The sequence below is a fragment of the Artemia franciscana genome, chromosome 5, assembly GCF_032884065.1.
Source record: "Artemia franciscana chromosome 5, ASM3288406v1, whole genome shotgun sequence".
NCBI lineage: Eukaryota > Metazoa > Arthropoda > Branchiopoda > Anostraca > Artemiidae > Artemia > Artemia franciscana.
Genome location: NC_088867.1, coordinates 58,623,764 through 58,641,682, shown reverse-complemented (window position 1 = coordinate 58,641,682; position 17,919 = coordinate 58,623,764). Strand labels below are relative to the sequence as shown.

Here is a 17,919-nt window from a genome sequence, read left to right as displayed (position 1 = left end):
CAAAAAATGGGTTGAATATAATTTGATCAGCTCATCAAGAGCTATTGGATGCCGTCGAAAAAAAATCTACCTGTATTAGTTCGAAAGTTGACTTTTTTGTCGTAGGCCAAGTTTCTAACGTCATCACTTAGAAAGGAGCAAACGATAAACTCTAATTTACTTAGCAATGAGAGAACTCTTAAAGTTTAAGAGGCACATATGATACCATCTTTCTACTGCAATCCCAAGTGCGAAAAACCGAATGATAAACTCGCTGAAATCACGAACAGAAATGGGTAGAAACAGTAGAAAACAGCACTTTTGGATCCGTGGGAAAATGCCACTTTTTTGTTTCTGTAAATTTTTCTATTTATCACTCAAAGAAGATATATTGGCTTTGGGGCCAGGTAACTGCCGCATATATTTAGCACTTATAGATTTTAGTCCTTCTTCAATTAGAAACTGGTGCCTGCCGGCTTGCCTGCTAGAACGGAGCTATCCACTCGAAATCTGAAACATGGTTTGATGAAACGAAAGCTTGACTGCATAACTCCAGATAGTTCTCTCTGACATAGGCTATAAAACTCCACTTCACTTCACATACTATAGGCTTTGGCTCAAGGACAAGCAAAAACCATACCATCCTTATTGGCCCCAGGCAAGAGTTCTACGATGCTTTCAAAATGCAAAGTCATATTCATCAATGCGGCCTAAGGTCTACACTTTCCATAAGAACCGCAGAGGTTAGACCCCTTGCCACTTTCTAGGAATAAGCTGAAATCGGGGAGCTAGAAAAGAAAAAAAAAAAACAAAAAAAAACGACGAAACCTCTTGCAACACAATTAAGAAAACCATAAAAAAATAAGCCACAATATGTCGTTTTATCAATTTCATTTCGCCTTTTGCTTTTTAGTGTGAATTGAGTTAACCATGAGCCTGAGAATCCACAATTACTCATTCTCAGAATTCAAACATACAAGAGGCCATTTTATATACTAATAAAAATTTTCATACAACTTCGTTCATAATAACTCAGGTAGTAAATTAAACACGATTTTCAGCATAGACACGCTCTAGTTCACAAGTAAAATTCAAAGAGAACAATAGAAAAAGTATTTTAGAACCACATGTTGAACGCAAAACACAAGATCATCCTTAATAAAAAATGAATTTGAAGCTAGTTTGAACACTTGAAAAACTACCTGGAGGTAACCTTTTGTTTTTAAGCATAGAGATTCTGAATAATCTTATCAAAAGGTCTTAAAGGGGCCCGAAAATTCCTTTGTGGCACAAAAGTCACACTGACAATGTAATTCAATTCTTATATCCTTATTTGAAATAGTAAGTCAAGCGATCATTCATGCAGGGTAATTCATGCAGGTGCAAATCTGAAGTGGAAGGAATCAGAGGGAGTTTTTCACAGCGAGTTGGGGGTAACAAAACTCAAAAAGTTGCATTTTACGTCAATATTCGTGTTTAGTTTGCGCCAGGAGGGATCCTCATTATCCCCCATGTACGAAAAAATGGTTTTAATAATAAAACAGGATTTCTATACAACATCTATATAAACTAAAATGTGTTTAGTTGAACATTAAAACGTCAAAACTTAAATGATTCAGCAGCGAAATGCATAAAATTATCTGCAAGTCATAAATTGCAAGAATAATAAATCTGAACTATGATAAGGTGTTGTGTTAACCAAAATAGCAAATGCTTGTACACTTACCGAAACAATTGTCAAATTAGTCCTATAATACGAACAAATCTATAATATATAATTATAAAAAATTACCGAAATAACATTTAAGAAAGCTTCAACATTAGTCTGCACAGAAGCATAAAATTATCTGCAAGTCATAAATTGCAAGAATAATAAATCTGAACTATGATAAGGTGCTGTATTAACCAAAATAGCAAACGCTTGTACACTTACCGAAACAATTGTCAAATTAGTCCTATAACACGAACAAATCTATAATATATAATTATAAAAAATTACCGAAATAACATTTAAGAAAGCTTCAACATTAGTCTGCACAGAAGCATTGTAGGTCATGATTGAGCGGCCAGCGAAGACTGCAGCTCCTTCTACTGACTCGGTTTTTCCAGAACCAATGTCACCATACAACAAAATCCCTTTATTTGCTGTCACAGCTTCATAGATATGCCTTAAAATTAGAAAATGAATAGCTCTTCTTTACAGGAAAACACTAATAAGCAACGCATATATTCCACAGAACGTTATTAAGGGCAAATCCAACTCTATCGAAATCCAGAAAAAAAAGGACTTTACAGGAGTAACAAGAAAACCTTCACAGACATTTTACTTTCAAATAGAAAAGCAATCAAAAAGGGAGTCTGTCTTATTGTGCTCTGGAGCAACACTAACAGCTTTTCTGTAGCTCCGTAGGGGGTAAGAGAAAGAAACTCTAAATTTTTCCTGTGAATGGGAGTCGTGAAATATAGCAAAAAAGTTCTAATAAGGCTTGTAAAATTTTTGTGAGTTTAAAGAAAAAACTATTTTTTTTGTGTTCATATGGTATTAAAAAAAACTGTCCTAGTTTGGAAAGTAAATTTTGATCAGAACAATTTTATTTAATGCTCCAAGAGAACATTAAACCATCCGTACGCCAGCCGGAGAAACAAATTCCGTGTGTTTTTTAAATTCCTTGGAAATAGTTCTGAAAAAGTCAGTCTTGGATACCAGATTCTTATTTTTTGGGTGATTTTTTTTTTTAATTTATTCAAATGGTAGCCTTTTCATTTTAATCGAAAAATATTATAGAAATTAAACAAGATGACATAAAATTTCTTATCCACAAAATTGCTTCGTTGACATAGAAATAATTTCTAAAGTTGTCATGACCTTACATTTTGTTATACCAACATTCCCTACATGCTACATGTATTCTCTAATTTCCTACATTTTGTTCCAGTAAAAAGTCTTAGCTTCGAAGCTAAGCTCTCAACAGCTTTGGATACTGATAGAACTTCATATTGTCTCTTCGAAAATTTAAACAAAATTTCTGTTTCTCTCATAAATTTTTGGGAAATAATATTTTAAATCCGGATTTCGAAAAAGATGCTCCAATTATTTTTTTTTAATTTTGGATTTTGACGTTTGATATATTTTAGACATTTAATGACACAAAAAGTAAGAAAGAAAACTTGCACTATTCTATACCCAAAAATGAATCCTACACGAAGAAATACAAGCTTACACAATTAGCCATTTCACGGATGTTCATTAGCCAGAGCAAATAGTACACAGTCCTAAGACAGGTAACAGCAAAATGACGCGAATAAAAAGCTTGGTAATTGCTAATGATACTTTGTCCGTATATTTTAGGCTATAAAGTAGGCGTATAACCCATGAAACACCCCTCCCTGCTAATTTCAAGGTTTTTTATTCAAATACTGTGCCCTGCTAGAAGCAGAGACACGGAAATTTATCGGCCCAGTCGGAGGCATAAAGCTCGACCAGGGCTCCTCCAGGGCTCCTTACCAGCTTTTCAGAAGGAAGAAAACAGATATTACATGCTTTTTTGTATTTATTGATTTAAAACTAATGTGGCAAATACCCCGGGGTAATGGGCTATGGTAAGGACAACTTTCAGAGGTAAATTGTCTCTGTCCGACCTGTAATCCGCTTTAAACCTATGGGACAAGTGATTTTGGCCAAGGGAACAGAGCAAACGAATTTCAGAGGCGGTCACAGCTCCTGGGCCCCATCTACCTTCAATAAAAACTGTCGGTATTTACTTAAAATATCGTACCTACGGACATAGAAACTGTAATAAAGAGCTTTTAGACCGCTGAATTTTACAGCCTAAAGAATAACAAGCTTCAACACTTTAATTTTCGAGAAATTAAATTTAATGTGATTAAGAAATTGTAAATTCAATATGAATAAAATTTGTCCTCAATCACATTAAATGACAAGTAAGTATGAATCAGAAAGTTTGTTTGTCCTCTGAGATGAGGAACTGAGTAACGAAAGGGTAAACTTCAAGTAGGTATTATCTTTCAGACCTGATCCTAGAAATTCATATATCCATTGTTTGACAAATTAATTTTTTTTTTCCGTCAAATGTTGAATATAAAATCTAAATCCGGGGCTTAAGACAATAAAAACACAAAACCTTAGTCTATAGAGGTTCGACTTTACGTAGCCTACTAAACCAACAATAGATGAAAGCCTACAAATAAATTGCTTTAAATAGAGGCAAATGTTGTATTTACAAACTCTTATTTAAATACATACACATAAAAGGAGCTTTATAATCCTCTAGATGAATTTCTAACTCCTTTGTCCATCTTGTTAGTATACTGCTTCCCTAACCCCTAAAAAATATTCGTCCAGAATTTCGTCATAATATTCGTGTGGATTTCAATATTTGCAAGTGCGGAATTTCATATAATCAAATACGAAAAAATAATTTTTCAACTGAATGTAAGGAGTAGCATTAAAATTTAAAACAGACAGAAATTATTCCGTATATTATCATTCCGTAAGAATGGCGTCTCTTCCTCGACCCTAACTCTTTACGCTGATGTCTAAAAGCTCTTTTAAAATATATCTCATTCAAATTCATCGGCCCTTGTGTTTCAGCAATCTTCTGTAAAGAGTTGTTATTAAAGTCAAACTTCAACGTAAAGAGTAAGGGCCGACGAAGGGGTAGCCCCCCTTAAATATGGAATAGTTTTTTTTTGTTTTAAATTTTAATGATGCTCCTTATTTTCAGTTAAAACAAACTTTTTATATTTATTTTCTGACTGGGTGGAGTGAAGCAAATTTGAAGCTTGGGGAGGCGAGGAAGCATTTTTCTCCTCTGCTCTCAAAAGAGTGTAGCTGTGTTTTTTTTTCTTTTTCACCTGTCGCTTGAAAAGCTGTTTTGCTAGTTTTCTACAGCCTAAATTATCTCTGCTGAAATCAATATTTCAAAACTATTAGACTTTTCATGCCAGCAGGCTACTTAAAATCCTAAAATCATTTTTTTTTTTAACTTATTGGAATTAATTGTACTAAATTCCTAAATTTTGACCAATAATTGCCCTTTGTAAGGTGGCCAAAATTTATACGAAGAAACTCTTGAATGCTTTAATAGAAAGTTTAGCAGACTTTTAACTTAAAAAACAAACTCCAAGTGGTGATTATGTATTGGTTGTAAAATATATGGATATTGTCTTTCTTTAATTTTGTTTCTTAAAAAAACCACTATTTTCTTACCTGATTGCTTTCATTACATTGGAAGTTAAAACTGGAGTTTGTGAACCACCAGTGTATTCGTAGCCGTAAGGTAGCTCAGTGCTTCCTACCCTCACAAATACTGAGCCATCCACAGTATAGCCACGTAATTGTGACAGCCATACTGAAGTCCTTTGGGATGTCACGTTAAGAGCTTTGAGAAGGGTTGCACTCGACTTGACTGTAAAAACAATGTAAACAGGTTTAAGCTTTTTGAAAGGCGGTATAATTTTCGTATGTGGCACGAAACAACAAGACTTATGATTCAAAATTATCGAAAATGGATTATCATAAATGCTTCAAATGAATTTCGTGTATCTAACACTAGAGCCTCGATTTTCAGACCCCCCCCACACCAACACATAGCTGGACACGGGTTGTGCTGACTATAGTTTTGAGTGCCTTGTCAAACACGGTCTTCTCAGAACCCGTGTTCAACCGTGCTATTCTGGCGCGTTACAGTTTTGAGAAACCCGTGTCCAACAGGCTTGGAGCCCGTAACATGAAAACGCTTTACAGTTTTGCTGGGTCGAACGCATTAACCGTGAAAACTATTTTTCGTTTTCGACACAACTTTGGTTAAAAATACAACAGGTAACATTCGCAAATGACATCATGAACAGTTTTGGTTTGTACTCTTGTCGTCACTAATTATGGTCTTTAAAAAAGAGAGGAGGGGTGACTGCAGTAAAAAAAAAAAAAATATGGAGTGAAATTATCTTGTTGATCGAAAAACTACAACTCCAGAATTTTTTGACAAAGCAACTAAAATGGCCAAAGCAAGCAACTAAACTGCAAGACAACCAAACCTTCCTCGTTTACAAATATATATGTGAATCTAAGATTAGCCATCTTCATTTGTGCATTTTTCTTATTTAAATTTCCATAAAAATTTCAAACAGATGAGACTGATTTCAACCACAGCTAGGATACAAAGATGAACAGAATTCTGCTTCAATAAAATGCAGACTTCCGATAAATAAGCTTGAAGCATAAAAAGAGGTGCTAAAATATTTAAATATAGAAAAATTTTAGCACATAATGCGTGTTTGATATGTATTATTCGACTACTTATCGCCAGATCTCTATCTTATTATTATTATTGATATCGCCAAATCTATATCTTATTTTTATTATTACTGATATTACCAAGTCTATATCTTATTATTTTTACTGATATTGCCAAAACTATATTTATTATTATTATTGATATCGCCAAATCTATATCTTATTGCTATTATTGATATCACCAAATCTATATCTTATTATTATTATTGATATTGCCAAATCTATATCTTATTATTATTGATACTGCCAAATCTCTATCTTATTATTATTATTGATATAGCCGAATCTGTATCTTATTATTATTATTGATATCGTCAAATCTCTGTCTTATTATTATTATTGATATCGCCAAATCTATATCTTAATGCTATTATTGATATCGCCAAATCTATATCTTATTATAATTATTGATATTGCCAAATCTATATCTTATTATTATTATTGATATCGCCAAATCTATATCTTATTATTATTGTCAAATATCAATGTATACAAATGATTGCTGTACATCAGCTTCTCGTGATCCCATGTTATTCCTTTGATCACTTCTTTTGCTCCTTTGAGATAGTAAGAAGAAATGGTTGAGGGTTACTAGACATAAGGGAGTAAAGGAGCTACCGTAAAGGAGTAAGGGTTACTCCTTTTTAATGTTACTCCTGGGATTTTCCTCCAAATAAGAAATACAAAATAAACACAAGTTTATGAACATCGCTACTTTATATAGGCTTACTCTTCGAAGAAAAACTGTCAGAATTACGCCATTGTTTACAACACTATTTTTAGGCAAATAGTCAAGCAAACACTTTTTTTTATACAAGATGAAAAAGTGTCCTTTTGATAGTAGAAAAAAACTCACCAGCAACCCTGTTGTCAAGTAGGTCTGCTAAATTATTAGTAGGATATGTAGTACTCAACAAATTATGTTACTCCTTATTCCTACTGCATTAAAAACCTTTTGGTCTGAATTATACCTGGCCTAAACATCTTGCAAACTCTTGAGTCCGGTATTTTATTACCTAAATTTAGCTCTACCATATATGATATAAATCATCGTTAAAATAGTTTTTTCAGCAGACCCTATCTTTCATTCTTGAAGAACTAGAAGACTGACACTACAATCCTCCCCTCCTGTGGGCTGGCCCATGTGGCAGATTTGATCTCATTCCTCTGAAACTTTGGTGCTACTGCCTATTAAACACAAAACTTTTCTAATTTGTATGATTAAAGTAATAAACAACAAAGAGAGATAAAGAGAGATAAAACTCAACAAAAAGAAAACTTCAAACGAGACGACGGCCAGTAGAGAGGAAAGACTAAAACAACGCGGATATTTCGCCTGTATCCAAACAAGGTGCCCTCAATGATAAAATATCATTAAAAAAAATCATTAAATAGAACATAAAATAAAATGATAAAAAATCAAATAGCTGCTTTTCCCTACGTGGATAAGTAGCGACAATTCTATTTATTATTATTGGTGGTGGTTTTTATTTGTTTTTAGATTAGTTTTCTTTTAATTTTTTTTTATCTTGTGTTGAGGACGACCCCTTGTTTGGATACAGGCGAAATATCCGCGTTGTTTTAGTCTTTCCTCTCTACTGGCTGTCGTCTTGTTTGAAGTTTTCTTTTTGTAGAGTTTTATCTCTCTTTGTTGTTTATTGTCATGTCTGGCCAGTTCGGCTTAAGAACTTTCATGATTAAAGTAAAAACTATCAAAATCTATTTTTCGCAAAATTGAAAAAAAAGCTGGAAGTTGCTGATACTTACGATGCATACAGAAAATGACAATATTCGAAAGATTAGCCTTGTGTAATTTGTTTGTTGAACTTCGAATAAGGTTGACAGCAGTCAATAAAATTGATTCATATTTGCATATTAAACCCTGAAAAAAAAATTAATCCAAAAATAGAAATTTTCAGCCTTTGACAAGGCTCACAAAAAGATTTTTTAATACAAAATAATTGTATCTTAAGCTATCAAAAGTAAAAGAAAACTAAAGCTAATCAATATTTCGATAAATTATTAAATATGTTACACATTGTCGTGGTCACTAAACGGTATATTCATTTAATAATCTTATTAAGAGAACCATGGTTCTATTGTAAGTTCAAATAAATGTTTAAATACTGGCTTAAAAAAAGGCTCAATAACACCCATCGAACCAAAACCTAGCGCGAAATAAATTTTAAATGGTTTCACAGGGGAAAATTTTGTTTTAGAAGATTTAAAAGAGAATTAGATGTGCCGATGAAATAGCTGCGATTTTGAGTAGGACTACTTGCGACTGAAACTTAGTGTTGCTGCTTACAACTTTAACTACGGCTACTTGCAACCGAGACTGCGACTTCTTGTGACCGGGGTAACTAGGTTGTCCATAGGGTGTATCTAAAATACCTACGGAATGATTAAGGGTATTAAAGTGCAATTTTCAAAGCATGTTGACGAAGATCAAACAGTTCGTGGTAACGAACTGTAGTAAGGAGCGACCCGGCTCAATAGTGACCAAAACTCTAAAAAAACGGAATTTTGCTACCAATATATTCATCAAAAGAATCGGATTTTTATGCTGATTTGAAGTACATAAGTTTCATCAAGTTTAGTCTTACCCATCAAAAGTTACGAGCCTGAGAAAATTTGCCTTATTTTCGAAAAAAAGAAGGGAACACCCCCTAAAGTTGTAGACAACGAAAATTACACCATTAGATTCAGCGTATCAGAGAACCTACTATAGAGGTTCCAAGCTCCTACCTGCAAAAATGTCGAATTTTGTATTTTTTGCCAGAAGAAAGATAACGGATGTTTATTTATTTGTTTTTTTCAGGAATGATCGTAGCGACCCAGTGGTCCTAGATTGTCACGAGAGGGCTCATTCTAACAGAAACTAAAGTTCTGGATACCTTTTCAAGTGACCAAAATATTGGAGCGCAACTAGACTCCCTCCCACGCTAATTTTTTCCCCAAAGTCACCAGATTTAAAATTTTCAGATAGTCATTTTGTTCAGCATAGTCGAAGTATGTTATAACTATGTCTTTGAGGACCACTTAATTCCCCAGAGTTCACGGGAAAGGGCAGCAAGTTATGAACATCACCCATTGTTCACATATGATATTGGTTACTGGGAAGTATACTGGCATTTTCAGGGGATTTTTCTGGTGGTAGGGGGGTCGCGGGGAAGGGGTTATATGAGAGGATCTTTTCATGGGGAAATTTACTAGTGTTTATTAAAAAAAGATGAGAAATTAAAAAAAAACAAGTTTTTTCAACTGAAAGTAAGGAGCAACATTAACCCTTGAAACAAACGGAAATATTACGTATATGAGGGGGTTCGTCCCCTCCCTAATACCTCACTCTTTACGCTAAAGTATTTTTAGTAATTTCAAGGGAGCTATTTATTCTAATTAAACGGCCTTTGTGATTCAGGTGCCATTCTTAAAGAATTTCAAAAAAATTCGAACTTTAGTGTAAGAGCGATGTATTGACGAGGTGACGAACCCCCTCATATTTTTTCTTAAAATTGTCTGATCAAAATTTTGAAAAATTCATTTAGCCAAAAAAGTAAAATTAATATGCAAATTTCGGTTTAATTATTCATGTACCGTGAGCCAAAATCAAAACGTGAATTAATTCAAAAACGTTCAGAAATTAAACAAAAACAAACAAGTTTTTTAACTGAAAGTAAGGAGTGACATTAAAACTTAAGACAAATAGATATTATTCCATATATGAAAGAGGCTGTCCCCTCCTCAACGCCCCACTCTTTGCACTAAAGTTTGACTCTTTTTCACAATTCTACTTCTTAAAACAATAAAAAACTTTAGCGCAAAGAGCGGGGCATTGAGGAGGGGACAGCCTCTTTCATATACGGAATAATTTCTGTTCGTTTTAAGTTTTAATATCGCCCCTTACTTTCAGTTAAAAAATTTATTTGATATTGAACTATATACAAAGGCACTTTGTGCATACAGATCTTAAAAAGGAAGTCTGAAGCATCCCCAAAAGAGCAAAAGACCTAAGGAATTTGAAGCTTTCAAAGGATGCTGAGGGGTTATTTTGAACTAATTGTAAAGACACTATATGTGTCCAGGTGGTCAGGGCTTATATGCAATACGTCAGGAACAGCAAAGGATATTAAGCTGAAGTTTTCAGAGAATGTTGAAATAAATCCGGAATGTTGAAATAAAATAAAATTTATTTCAACATTCACTCCGGAATGTTGAAATAAATAAAAAGACACTGACAAGTGGTCAAAGGGTGCACTTTCAATGTATCCGGAACAGCTAAGGGTATCAAGTTGAAACTTCTAAGGTATATGGAGACGGATGGTTAGCTAAATAAGAACACACAATTTACATCTAGGTTTTCAAAAGACCTTATCTAGAATATCTAATGGGCTTTCAAGTGCAAGAAGTCTAAACTTTCAGGGAATACTGAGGGATATTGAATTAAATCAAAAGACACCAGTGCGTCAAGGCTGTTAAAATGCCATTTTGGCAAAATCCCAGGAGAAGTTTAAGGTTTTAAGTTAAAACCTTCAGGAAAGTTGAAAGGGATGTTGGACTAAAGCGAAAGATACCATATGCGTCTTGATGATCTATATTGATCTATACGCGTCACAAGAATGAATGATGGAATAAAGTATTCAGCATTCTTTCTAAGGTAGAACTGAAAAAGTTGAACAGTCATGCGTACTTTCACTTTATCTTGATTTTTGTAGTTCATTTCATGATGGAATCTCTTTGTTATTTTGGCTGCACAGGCTCCTAAAAACTTAATGGCTGAATCTAATCTTATGTGTTTAGCTCCTGAGTTTATTTGATTTTAAATAAATTTACCTTAGATATTCCAGAGTGCTCATATAACCTCCAAAGATATTCCAGCATGCTCATATAACCTCCAAAGATATTCCTGCGTGCTAATATAACCTCCAAAGATATTCCTGCGTGCTCATATAACCTCCAAATATATTCCTGCGTGCTCATATAACCTCCAAAGATATTCCTGCGTGCTCATATAACCTCCAAATATATTCCTGCGTGCTCATATAACCTCCAAAGATATTCCTGCGTACTCATATAACCTCCAAATATATTCCTGCGTGCTCATATAACCTCCAAAGATATTCCTGCGTGCTCATATAACCTCCAAAGATATTCCTGCGTGCTCATATAACCTCCAAAGATATTCCTGCGTACTCATATAACCTCCAAATATATTCCTGCGTGCTCATATAACCTCCAAAGATATTCCTGCGTACTCATATAACCTCCAAATATATTCCTGCGTGCTCATATAACCTCCAAAGATATTCCTGCGTGCTCATATAACCTCCAAAGATATTCCTGCGTGCTCATATAACCTCCAAAGATATTCCTGTGTGCTCATATAACCTCCAAAGATATTCCTGCGTGCTAATATAACCTCCAAAGATATTCCTGCGTGCTCATATAACCTCCAAATATATTCCTGCGTGCTCATATAACCTCCAAAGATATTCCTGCGTGCTCATATAACCTCCAAAGATATTCCTGCGTGCTCATATAACCTCCAAAGATATTCCTGCGTGCTCATATAACCTCCAAAGATATTCCTGCGTGCTAATACAACCTCCAAAGATATTCCTGCGTGCTCATATAACCTCCAAAGATATTCCTGCGTACTCATATAACCTCCAAATATATTCCTGCGTGCTCATATAACCTCCAAAGATATTCCTGCGTGCTCATATAACCTCCAAAGATATTCCTGCGTGCTCATATAACCTCCAAAGATATTCCTGCGTGCTCATATAACCTCCAAAGATATTCCTGCGTGCTCATATAACCTCCAAAGATATTCCTGCGTGCTAATATAACCTCCAAAGATATTCCTGCGTGCTCATATAACCTCCAAATATATTCCTGCGTGCTCATATAACCTCCAAAGATATTCCTGCGTGCTCATATAACCTCCAAAGATATTCCTGCGTGCTCATATAACCTCCAAATATATTCCTGCGTGTTCATATAACCTCCAAAGATATTCCTGCATGCTCATACAAAAGGACTTTTACTTCTCGGTGGTGTTTTATAATTTATTAAATAGCCAGGTCATTTACTTCCAAATTATTAATAATGATAATTTAAATATTTTAATGATATACCTCAAAATCCTTTCCTTCTGAAAACACTCTTTCGACCTCATATGTCCACTGGACAAGAATAGCCAAGAGAAGTATCTGATTTGGGTATTTCTGAATATGATAAATGGATATGTCATGTAGGTTTTCGTCTATTGCTTCGCTTAGAAGTATTTTTAGGGAATCGGTCACGCAATCACTAACCTCTGTCAACCACAATTCCACCATTCCCTAGAAAAAAATAAAATTATTCTAAGAGATGCGTCTGTTCCTTACTAATATATCTGCAATATTCAACTTTTCAAAAAAATTGCTAAATAATGATTTATTTTATGTTATATTCTTTCATTTTTAAAACGGGAGAAATAAATGAAAATCAATAATTTTGCGAATAGATTGTTTAAAGTTTGTTTTCTTTCTGTATTTGACTATCTGTTTTTGCTGGGCCTAGATACTAGATTTTACAATTCTGTTATCTAGAGTTATAAACTGTAATTTCAGAATAGGGTTTTGGATGTGAAAATTTGGGGACATAGGTAGAGACGATAAATGAACCGAGAAACGCTTGTCCGGCTTCGAAGGCTCGTGGAACTTTGTTCTTGTCAAACGCAACAAAACTTTGAATCGTCTTTTTATTTTTAAATTTCCTCAGCAGACTGCAAGTCAAGAATAACCATAAGAATAACTTAAAGCTAGAACTACTGACTGTGATGAATTAGTTTTTGATCAGTGAACCTGAGCAAACTTAAATAAAATACGACTCGAATTCTTTTATCAAGGAAGAAAGAAACACTTTATGCTTTATTTGTACACAGAAATGCTTATATTTGTATTTTTACTGATAAACTGCCCTCCTCCCGATTTTGCAAAATACTCTGCTGCTGTTTTTTGGTTAAAAGTCTGAATTTTACCCCCCCCCCTCCTATACATTTTCGTGAATTGAAGTCCCCGTCTTCCCTACCCTTAAATATTATTCCCTCTTCTAAGCCAGTTTCCTCTTCTAAAGCAGTAGGCTACTGAACACGTGTTCAGTCCTTGTCTTTTGGAGCCAACATGCTGTTAATGTTTCAATTTTTACTGACGAAAGGTATTGTCAAGTTTAACCAACTATTTTTGCCCTAGGTGTTTTCATGTGTCAACATGTTGACATTCCTAAATTAGTATTGAATGACAATTTTTTCTTAAATTCCAAATCAATCTTTTGTTCTTAGGGTTGAACCTTTTAGTAGCTGATTATTATTAATTTTTAAAGGCTGCGGTGTCTTTTTTTGTCATTCCCACTTTTTTCTTTATCTCTATTTTGTACTCCGTCTCTGTGCACTATTTTTTGTGTTGTTTGACAGGTTAGAAATTAATAAGTAACTTGTAAAATGGAGATACTTATTACCAGGATTAATATTTCGATTAGGGTTTCTAAGACTATATTTATGCTCCCCAATCAAACGTAGTATATAAACGATACTAACATGTAACTTAAATAAAGAACAAATACAAAATAAAAAACACTAGAATTTTTAAGAACTTGTATAAATGTTTAAAGTGTACAAAATAAATCTTCTCTTTTCTTGGTATTTACATCCTGTTTTAGGCTTGTTTGCTCAATGTTGCTCCTTTTTTTATGTCTTAGTTTTTTTTATCGAAAAAGGTCCTTCCCCTTCCCCCGCGTTTTTGTGAGTTAACTCCTCTAAGCTTCATCTAAAGAGAGACAAAACATAAATATGCTGTGGGTGGAATAAAACTTATTTACAAACCTTATCATACGTCAAAATTCGAAAGAAGTATACATTAAAAACTCAACTAAAAAGGAACTCATGAGTTACCTTCAGGGAACGTATCAAGGATTTTTTTGGGGGGAGGGTACAGAAAAAACTTAAAAAACCCTTAAAAAATTTATTTATCCATTTTAATTATCATTTTACCAGTCGGATAAACACTTCGGGGAGGAGGGGTGTTAAAACCTCCTAACCCCCTGGATACGGCCTTGGATTCCTTGAAGTACCAAGAAGAGTGAAACTGAAATTTGATTGTTACGATGAGCTAAGTGGAAACTTGTGAAGACCTGTATATGCAATTGATATTTTTATTTGTAGCGGGTGACAAATAAAAAAAAAAAAGAAAGAAAAAAAAACACCCGTGGAAAATCAGATAAAAATACGATAAAAATAGGATTAAACAGCTTAAGAAGGTTTATTGTTCCTTTGAAGGTATAGTAAATAATTTCTTAGACCTCACTGCATTTCCACTTAAAAAAAAATTGAGAAAAAACGGGTTTAATTTAAATAAAGCAGTGGAACAAAAGCACGATAAAACTTTAAATAATAAATATTCCAATTTTCAATTTTTCAATATTTGTCGTTTTGTTCTTGTGCTTTTGTTCCACTTCTTTGTTAAAATTAAGCCTGTTTTTTTCTCTCTTAAATTTTTATATTTGGAAGGTATGCTATAATTGTCTTTGGGATCAATCCATGGTTAATATTTGAATTTGTACGGACGGAAACAGCTGTCAAAAATAATTGATTAGTTTTTCTTATTTTTTCTTACGGTTTTATTAGTTTAACTGATTAATTTAATAACTAATTAGTTTGGCTTATATATTTGCTATTTAAATTTATCTTAATTATATATATTTATATCTATATAAATGGAAGCACCCATACTTTAGTGAGATCATCACTGGCTGAAACTATTTTGCTAGGAAGCAAAGTAAGGGGGTTTCCCCCCAGCCCTCTATTCCCCAAATACATCCGGTTGAATTTTATATATAGCCATTTTCTTCAGAATATACCAAAGATCACATAACAAAGACTGCAGGGAAAATATAGCCCCCAAGCATTCGGGAGCAAATTTCTTAAGGCATGCCCCCGGGGTATATAAGGTTTTTATAGAAGGTGTGGTCGCACAAGCTTTTAAGGGGGCTCATTCAATCGGGAATTGGAAGCTCTAGCTCACTTTTTAAGATTAAAAGTGACAGAAGGGCAAATAGCCTCTTATTTCAAAATCCCAACTGATTTAATCTTTGAGATAGCTATTTTGTTCAAAATAGACTAAAATTCATATAACAATAACTCTGGCATTGAACCCCCTTCCCCTAAAAAAAAATTCACTGACAATATTTTACTTCAAAATTCGATATTTTGTTCCAGGCTGCAATAGTTCTTTTGAAATTGACTATCATCTATTGGATTACGAAGCAGAAATAAGGTTCATTTAAGTCAAAATGTAGCCTACGATCAAACTTCATGAAGTTGAGCTTTATGATATTTAATACTATTACTACGTTTTAAACCGGCTCATTAGAATGGAAATGGAAAATTTTTGTTGCCTTTTAAGCGTCACGAGGGATCAGAGGGTGATCAGCCCCATTTACACCTTTTCCCTCAAGTGGACAAAATAAAAAATTTGACATATCAATTTTTCAAAAACAGTCAAAAGGCGAAAACTATGCCTCCGTAGTTGACATACCCTCAGCCCCTGGGACAAGTGTACCGTAGGGCTAAGGGTATGCCGTAGTTGACATACCCTTAGCCCCTGGTACAAGTGTTATAAGCTAAGCTAGTTGCCTATTGTTATTATAAAAGGTTTTTGTGGAAAAAGTAGTTTTATAAACTTTGAAGGAGGCTCATTTGATTGGAAGTTAAAAGTTCAAGTTCGCTTTTTAAAAGTCTAATGTGATCGGAGGTTAGCCTGCCCTTCCACATGCCCTTCTATTCCCAAATGCATCCGATCAAAATATCGAGATAGCCGTTTTGTTAAAAATAGTCTATTTTGTTAAAACTATTCTCTGTAATGAAACTATATATTTGTTTTGAAAAGTCTGGGAAAGAATTAATAAAATTAAACTGAATATTCGATGTATAATAATATCATTTGCTGATAGCTCATCATTTCAACATTCAATTTTAATTTAATTTTTTTTCAAGATGTTTGTATATTTCTTTATATTAGTACCTGTCGTATCTTAGTTTGCTATGATTGTTTATTTAGTTTTATTCGCTTTGGTTTTTTTTATTCTTTAATAATAAAAGATTTTTTTTTTCCTTTTTAAGCTTGATTTGCACACTAGATTTCAGTTTTACTCGTTTTAAGATTTATTTTTTATTCATTTATATTAGTACCTGGTGTATGTTTGTTTTCTATGATTGTCTTTTTAATTTCTGTTCGTTTTGGGTTTCATTTTATTCTTTAACAGTAACCTTAGGTTGTTTGAGTTTGAATTTTAATAGTTCTTTATCTGATTATCTTATGTTAGATACAACCTTAATTTTTTTGAAAAAACCCCTTTTCGGAAGCTTTTTTAATTAATCCCCCCCAGAAAAAATTCTTTTCAGCAATACACTGTACAAATTCTCACGAATTCCTCCTACCAAAATTTTTCTGTAACGATTCTTCAAGAGACTTCACGTATCTTCAAAAGATTTATTTTAGTTGTTCATGAAAATGTAAAAATTTATAGAATTTTATCTATATTGTAAATTTTCTATTCACATTATATTCAGTTGTATTTATGCATTTATTCATTTATATGGTTTATGTAAATATATATTTTACATATACATAAATACAAAGTCTGTATGTTATTTATTCATTTATATTACATGCATATTTTTGTATGGATCTATTTGTTTTTATACATTTATAAATTTACTTATATTATAAAGAAGCTTTATTTATACTGTTTATAAATATATTAATAACTATGTAACTTAAATATTGCTATGAAATTCACCTTGCTTTCCTTTGGATCCACCCTCCTATAAAAAGGAATCCTCTCATCTGAACTTGAATAAACTGCCACTATTTCACCACTACTTGAAAATTCTAGACGATTTATTTGATCAAATACTCTTTTCAAATAAGGCTCAACCATCTTAGGATCCTTTGTCTTTGACAATATTTCCAACAATTCATCGTTAGACAGAAAATAAAAATTGGGAAAGAACACCCTCTTCTTGTCCAAATATTCATCTAACCCTCGCTGTATGTCCTGTAGCGAATGAAGAGCCTCCTGGAGTTTTTTCAGCAGATTTTCTTGCTTTGTAACTGTCAAGACAGTAGATTCCTCTGAGACAAGAGACATTAAACCCCTCCATGTAGAGTCAACTACTGAAAATTTATCACCACTTTTTGCCATTTGCCGGCGAATATCGTCTGAGCAAAATATAGGCTCGAGGTATAGCCATGTACTCTGGACCTAAATTCCAAAAAAATATATATCATTAAAAAATACTTTTTAGGTTGTTTTTAATTGATATTAGTACAGTATCTAGATTAAGGGGCACCAGGAATACGAACAATAATTATACGGGGGTATATTAAGCCTTTAACGAATTGGAGACTTTTTTTGTGAACTAGAGAACGCGAACAGTGAATTAGCATACCAAACACTTTTCTAAGTTCCTCATTCAGATGAAAGATAAAGGGAGCCCTTGTCGTTGTTACACTAGCTCATATCGGAAGACTGAGATACTTTATACAAGCAGATACCTAATTGTACTTAACTTACCTAAC

General features: G+C 33.5%; 1 protein-coding gene across 1 annotated transcript in view; it reads right to left on the bottom strand.

Moving 5' to 3' along the window:
* LOC136027648 (dynein axonemal heavy chain 3-like) overlaps positions 1-17,602 on the bottom strand; it is a gene marked incomplete at its 5' end in the record, with an annotated part of 137,231 nt that extends 119,629 nt beyond the window's left edge. Inside the window, 5 exon segments of the mRNA XM_065705075.1 lie at positions 1,979-2,147; positions 5,210-5,408; positions 8,063-8,177; positions 12,436-12,642; positions 17,138-17,602. Coding sequence (XP_065561147.1) covers positions 1,979-2,147; positions 5,210-5,408; positions 8,063-8,177; positions 12,436-12,642; positions 17,138-17,602 — 1,155 coding nt within the window.
* Between the last annotated feature and the right edge of the window lie 317 nt (positions 17,603-17,919).